Source organism: Artemia franciscana, chromosome 1 (assembly GCF_032884065.1).
Source record: "Artemia franciscana chromosome 1, ASM3288406v1, whole genome shotgun sequence".
NCBI classification, from domain to species: Eukaryota; Metazoa; Arthropoda; class Branchiopoda; order Anostraca; family Artemiidae; genus Artemia; species Artemia franciscana.
The window spans coordinates 70231856-70239615 of NC_088863.1; the positions used below are offsets into that span (position 1 = coordinate 70231856).

Sequence of the window (7760 nt, forward strand, 5' to 3'; positions counted from 1 at the left end):
ACAATCATCTGAATAAGCCACTACACTACATACTTAGCGTTGCTGACATGGCAAATCTGAAGAAGACTTCAGCAGGTTTACCTCACAACTGGAGTTAAGATGATAGCATTTTTAGTTTTTGAAAATCCGCGGCAACTTTCCGTTTTCCGTAACGACTCCAAATTTACCATAGAGTTAACCTCTAAATAAAAGCAGACAGACAAGTCGCGAGAGTATTTGCCATAGCAATGAATGGTAAAGGTTCCGTTTACAAGTAAAAATCGTTCTTTTTTTTAGTTTTGGAGAAAATGTACTGAATTTGTACCAGTTCGACGTAAATGTACTGATTTTCTGACTTTAAAAAAAAGTTGTACAGATGTACAGGTCAGAGAAAAAAGTACTGAATCTGGTACAATTGTACCACCCATCGCAACACTGTTTCGGACTGAGTATTCAGAATTAACCCTGCATCCGGATGCAGCATTCTTTGTGAAATAAGCTTTCGGACACGGTCATGATTAGTCAACCTGGAACGCATCCCGTACTGGGTTGCCACCTGTAGCACTATAGTGCTAATTGTAGCACTATTTTTGCCTATGTAGCACCGTAGCACGATCAGGGTAAAATGTAGCACTATTTCGGAAAGTCTGGAAAAATGTAGCACCTTAGTGCTACAATTTTCGGGAAAAAAAATATTAGGACCAGTGTCAGCAAGTGAGGGGATTTAAAAGACTGGAGGAGGATCTTCTGCTGAGCTTTCTAGTTTGATAAGTTCTCTTAAGTGGGAATTTCAACTTCTGTTGAAGCAACTTGATTTTTCCTCAGGTAAAGGAAACTCGCTTGGCGCCAATTTCAAATTGTGTTTGAGGTGTGGATTTTAATGGAGGTAAACAGGTGAGACTTACTGACAGCTTACTGCAATAATTTAAGTTTTGTTGGTTCTAATTTATGCAGTATGAAAGGATTTAGACCCTCACAATGCCTCTAGCGCATTAGAATAACTTCACATAAAATAGGGGGATGGGACACAATGTATCTATAAAAATCTAAGAGATAATTTTATTTGTTTTTTTTTATAGAAAACCATGGAGACAAAATTTTTCAGTATAATTCCCCCCCCCCCCCTAAAAGAGTTTTCCAAATCTTGGAGGGGGAAGTTCCATACCCCTTGCTCATTGACACTTCTCATAACTTGTTAAGATACCACTTGGAGTGGGACACCATCTATATTAAATTTTTTCTTCAAGTAGAAAAGGTCTATTCAACCTAATTTCTTTACAAACTCCTTTTTTTTATTAAAAAAAACCTGAAGAATAGAAATGATATGGAGGGGAAGGAGTAACTTCAGACACATTAGATAAAGTATCACTATTATTACAATCAAAGTACTTTCAAAATGCTTAAAATTTGTTTGTCATTCAGTACAGCCATTTCACCTGCTCAATTTCTGAATTAATTAAAAATATAGATAACCTTGCAACTCTGTCCTGTGAGTTTACCAGCTTATTTAAATCCAAAAAATGACAATAATAAGAAAAAATGTATACAAATTTTGGAACTGGAAGATTAACGAGAAAATTAAATTACTGAGAGAGCAAATGAAAATGCAAAAATCACATGCACTGAAAATCAATCTACTAAAATCTTGCTCTTGGTCCATAAATGCAGCAACTGTATCAACTTAATTTGAAATTAGAGGCAATGCTCTAGCATTGCCATGGTAAAGATCGTTATACCTTCAATGTATTATTTAAAGTTTATTCCTAGAGTCAAAGAAACAGGTGAGTGCAGAAATTTCATAGGGGCCTCATTTGATTGGAAGCTGAAAGTTCTAGCATCTTTTTTCTAGTTAAAAGAAAATGAAGTACAACCAATCCCCCTCCCTTGCCTTTTACGCGAATTGATACCACATAACCTTCAAAGACATCCAATCACAATTTTAAGATAGCCATTTTATTTAAAACAGGCATTAGTTTCAGTACATATGCCTACAAAGACAATTTGAGCCCCACAGTCCATGGGGAAGGAACCATAAATAATAAAAATCAGCATTAGCCTGAACATATGGCTTAAAATGGAAATTGGGAGCTTGTGTGGCATTTCAGGAACAACTAAGGACATTAAGTTAAAATTTTCAGGGAAAATCAGCCAGTATTTGCACTAAATTGTAAAAAGAGTACTCAGTAATATCTTAAGAGCAGGTAAGGGTTTGAAGTTGAAACTTTTGGAGAATGTTAAGAGATACAATGAACAAAATCAAAATACACTATGCACATTCTTGTTGTCAATACAGCATAAGGGCAATATTTGAGAAAAAGCACAGGGAATGAGTTGAAATTTCAAAAAATGTTGAAGGAGCCAAAAGACACTATACGCATCTGGATTATAAAATTATCATATCTTGAATATCTCAGGAACAGCTAAGAGGTTTAAATTCTCAGAAACAGCCATGAGCATTAAGTTTAAATTTTCTTGGAATATTAAGTCACTGTAGAACTTTCAGGGAATATTGACATGGATTTTGAAGAAAATCAAAAGACAAAAAATACATCAAGCTCGTAATAAAGTTGCAGTTGCCATGTCTCAGGAATAGCAAAGGATATTAAGTTGAGATTTTCATGAAATGTGGATATCTGCAATATCCAAATGAAATCAGTATATGCATCCAGTTGTTTGCATCTGCACTGCTGGAGAACTAGCTAAGGATGAGAAGTTGAAACTTAGGAAATGCTGAGAGGGATGTTGAACTAGGGCATCATGTACATCCAATTTGTCAAAAGGGCCTAATGTAAAAGATCATAAGAGTGGCAAAGGGAATGAAACTGAATTTTTCATGGATCTGAGCAGTCAAAACAAACTCGTTGCAATACAAATTTGCAGCAGAAGCAACAATTCATGAAAACTCAAGGGGCACAGGGTATATTTTTTCAAGGTCTGGGAGGGCCATTTCATTATTTTCCCAGTTTTTTGGTGGAAATAGCAAGAAAAAGGTTTTTTGAAAAAAAACAAGGTAGACAATTGTTGCTGTTTTATTAAAATAATTAAACGATATCTTTCAAAATCTTCTTTTCCCAAAAATTGTACCCTTATCCTGGATGTAAAGGTCATGAGGAACTTTCCTCACCAAGGTGTTGCTGATAGCTCTAATTTTTTTTTTTTTATATGAAAATCAAAACAGAATGTATACATCCAAGTTTTGAAAAAAAATTTATGCTATCGAAGTAGCCTCTTTTCAAAGGCAGCAGTACAAAATCAAGGAGAAATTGAAACAAATAGTCAAAGATAACAGATGCTGACACCAATGAAAAACAAAAGAAAAAATATATCTAAAACAAGTGGAAACTATTAAACAGACAGAAAAAGGGCTACTGAACCACCCCTGAGCCTTCAGAAGGCCATTGCATGAGTGTGCTTCACAGGAAACCAAACTAAATTTAAACATTTTCTTTTAAGGTTATAACACTTAATTGTATCGGATTAACGACGCTTTTTGAATACTAAGGTCCGTGCGTCGGCCCTGCAGTGCATTCCTGCTGCATGATTCGATCTTTGGGTCCCGTATTACCAAGCTAAGGTCAAACTCACTGCGCCACCACAGGACTAATAACACTTACAATTCAAAAATTTTGACAAACCAATACAAATCTATATCAAATAATTAGTTTATTTTTATTATTTTTTTTCACTCATCTTAATTGCTATGGTGATTTTATTTCATCTTCTCGTTTTTGTATGTATTTTTTACAAATTAAACTAGTGTTCAAAATACATACAACTTTCAATAAAACACAACTGACCCAACAGCTTTTAAAATACTTTGAGTTATGCAATAGCCATAGTGCTGATTGTAGTAATTTCTGTTTATGTTAAGTTTGACTCAACTATTTATTTTAGCTTTTACTTTTTTATGATTAATTCATAATGATATACTTCTATATCATTGTGGGTTGTTATCACTTATATTAATTTCAGAATCTTTTAGGTTTTATTTCTTCATTTGTAGTAACTTCTGGTGATCTAGTTTGACCATTAAGATGTTATTTCTACTTATCTTAGGTATAAATATGGCTCTGTGTTTTTCTTTAAAAAATATCTTCTTTATTTGTTTTAATTTATCAGCTGAAAAAATGAATATTCAATGTGCTTGGCACTGCAAATTTGTGGACTGGCTGTTGATAGACAATAACTGATAATATACAATTCTAGAATTTGAAAAAGATGGCAAATTTATCAAACATTCCAAATATACAAAGAACTGGAAGATAATGCTTAAATGACAGAAGAATAAGGTAGAATAAATCTAAATATTTGGGACTGGTGTGGATAAATATTTAGTTGTTCAAGTCCCCATAAGGAAACACTATAAAATTCTGAAAACATCACAATAAATTACAAGATTATATTTTTTGAAATTACATTAAATTATAAATTAGCCTACACTAATTCTAAAAAATTACATCTGTAATTTTTACATGGTTTTAAGGTTTTGTTTCAAACTAAAAATCCCAGTATATTAATATTTAACAAACAAATGCTGCATATGTTGTGGTAGGCCTACAAACCTGGAGACCCTGTCTATCAATCTCAATCTAAATAACAAAAAGCTGTTCTTTTAATTTTGATCCCATTAATTTTCAGCCATTGACAAATGGTTGTTCAAATGTCTTTTTCTTTTTTTGCAGCCATGAAACAAAGTACATTGACTCAGTTCCTAGCCAAGAAGAACAAGAATAAATCCGATTCGTCTTCTGATTTTGAATCAGTTGTAAAACTCGACAGTTCCCCTTCCTCTTCTGAATCATCTGATGATGAAGAAACAGCTGAATCTAGCTCAACTGATAATCAAGAAGCGAGAAAACGCAAGAGTAGTCTGAAGCCAAACAAACAGAGTACTAACCAGAAGAAGCTGAAAATATCCAACAAGCCCAGAAAAATCAAAAATCGAAATAAATTCTGTGATAAGTGGAAAATGGATCCTGAACTAGGTGGGTTTATTAGTAAATCTGATATGAACAGTCAGCATGCTCATTGTAATTTATGCAAGAAAGATATTCGAGGAAGTATCTACAATGTCAAAAGACATGTCAAGTCTACATTTCACAAGCAAAACGTGCAGGCTATGACATGCACAGTGCCTGTTGACCAGTTTGTGCCAACACCGGAAGTGCAGAAGAAGCAGCTTTTTGACGATTCAGTTAAAGATGCTGAGTTACGCCTGGCAGGTTGGGTTGCAAAAGAGGATATTTCTATAAGAAAAACTGACTCATTGCTACAAGTCATGAAATCATGTTTCCCAAATGATGCTCTTTGCCAAGCATTAGCCTCGTCGAGAACCAAGACAACTGGAATAATCAAGAATGTTCTTGCCACAGAGGAAAAAGTGCAGCTTGCAAATTGGTTAAGGAATAACAAGTTCGCCATTATTGTAGATGAATCTACGGACAAGTCATGGGCCAAAGTTTTGGTCATCATTGCAAAGTATGTGGATGCTAATTACAATGTTCGTGAAGGTTTTTTGGGTCTTGTTGACGTGCACGACGCGTCAAGTGCCGGTCAGAAGAACCTGATTATGAAATGTCTTTCGGACCTTGGTATACCTATACAAAATTTAATGGGTATAGGCTTCGATAATGCTAGTGTGAATACTGGGTCTGTGAAAGGACTAGGGGTGTTGCTTAAAGTTGAAGTACCAAATTTGTTCATTCTTGATTGTACAAGTCACTCGCTCGCGTTATGTGCAACATACGCCGCCAAAAAGCTACCAGAGGGTTTGGAAGTATTCATTCACGACATTGTAAACTATATTGCAAGCAGCCCAAAGCGCCAGGACGAGTTGAAAAAGTGTCAAGAATTTGCACGTGTAGAGAGCCACCGCCTACTTCAAGTGGCAAACACAAGATGGCTATCATTGGAAGCCTCTGTCAAGAGAATCCTAGAACAGTGGAGTGCACTGATGCGGTTCTTCGCAAGCCACGGAGAAGGTGATGCAGCAGGAGATAAATCTTCGAAAGAAAAGGCAAGTCGGATTTTGGCTTGTATGAAGGACCCAAAGATTAAAGGTTACCTGTACTTTATTGCCTTTGTCCTTGAAAAGGTAAACGAACTGAATATAGAGTTCCAGAGCAGTAAAACTCGCATTCATAGGCTCTTGCAGAGTTTTAGAGTGACTTATCTTGCTCTCTTGAGATGCTTTGTGACAAAAGAAGCAATAGCAATCGCAGGAGATCCATTCAGGGTCAAACTAATTCCACCAAATTTCCTAAAACTGGAGGAGCTCAAGCTTGGGCCGAACACCCTGAACTATATCGCTACATTGTCTAGCGCAGGTCAGCTGAATAGGCAGCAAGTGCAAACAATCCATACAAACTGTTTGAGCTTTCTCGTCGAAATGTGCTTGCAGGTATCAACAAGAATTGATTACAAAGATGAAACATTGGTGAACCTTCGTTGTATAGATCCTACCGTGGCCGTTTCTGGAAAAGTGGATACTATTGTTCCACTCATGATCCGTTTCCCGAACCTGCTTGGCGACAGCGAAGGTGAAAGTGACACTCTTCGAGATAAGCTGGAAGTTCAGTGGACTAAGCTGGCCGACAGTAAAGAGGATCTCCCGAAATTTGAACCCAGCGATGATCCTGGAATCTTTTGGAAGCAGCTGAGTGACGTCAAGGACTGCATATCTAGGCCAGTATATTTGGAAATTTCCAAGTTCATGTTGACATTGTGTGCTCTTCCTCATTCCAGCGCAAGCGCAGAAAGGAAATTTTCTATTTTGAACAATTTGAAAACAAAAATTAGAAATCGTCTCCAAACTGAAACTGTGACTGCACTGATGTTTGCAAAGCAATATGTGATCAGACGCTCCGCCGATGCTGGAAGCAGCAACTCCTGGAAAATAGATGACAGTCTTCGTCTTTCATTCCAGAAGTGGAAGGGAGCATCGAGATCCACGAAAGTAAATCTCATTTTTAGCAACGCAACTGGCGTCGATCAAAATGAGGAAGAGGAAATAGATTTTTGCGACTGATTCAAGAGTCATTCTTATTTTTTTCGAAAATGATTTTTAATAAACCAGTGATTTGGAAAAAAAAAAGCTGAGCATCCGTAAAGGAACAGTAAACTTGACTCAAAGTTGACTAGGGGAGCTAGCTGACATATCAAGAATATGCCCTGAGTCGATATTGAGAGTAAGAAACATTCTAGTTACGACCATTGCAGTTTCCGAAAATTCGATTTTTGGTTTAGTAGAAAAAAAAGCAAAAAATTTGTGTGCCGCAACTAGGAATCGAACCCACGCCGTTTTACCGGTGTGACGTTTGACTATGGTCTACACGTAAAAGGCGAACTTTTACAATACATAAGTGCAAAATTACAGTGCATAAGGGGCAAGGGCCTGCCAGCTTGCTCTGGGAACAATAAGGAGGAGTTTCGAGATGACAAAGAAGGGGGGTCCTGTCGACAATAAGTCCCTGTACATTTATCTAAGCCCCCAAGGCCGGTTTGATGACCGAAAGTTGCCTAGTCAAGTTTACTGTGCCTTTAAAGCCTCTTTACTGCGTAGTTCTGCTAGATGAGTCGAATAATAGTCCTGCTTTCGACCACATGCTTCACGCATTGCTTAAATCCGAGTGTATTTTTCTCTTGGTTTTCCGCTAGAAAAACCTTTAGCCTCGGAAATCTTTGCCTCTAAAAACTACCTCAGTTCAATACCACAGGTTCAGTTCACTGAAAGATAAAGACTTTTCAAAACTAGCGTAAACTACTATCGAATTGTAATTGAT

At 36.6% G+C, this 7760-nt stretch overlaps 1 protein-coding gene across 1 annotated transcript; it reads left to right on the forward strand.

The window, feature by feature from the left end:
- Positions 1 to 809: 809 nt before the first annotated feature.
- Positions 810 to 7082, forward strand: LOC136033463 (zinc finger BED domain-containing protein 5-like). The gene is made up of 2 exons (XM_065714215.1): positions 810 to 873; positions 4662 to 7082. The coding sequence occupies exon 2, from the start codon at positions 4664 to 4666 to the stop codon at positions 7004 to 7006; it is 2343 nt and encodes a 780-aa protein (XP_065570287.1). The 5' UTR covers positions 810 to 873; positions 4662 to 4663; the 3' UTR covers positions 7007 to 7082.
- The last annotated feature ends 678 nt before the right edge of the window (positions 7083 to 7760 follow it).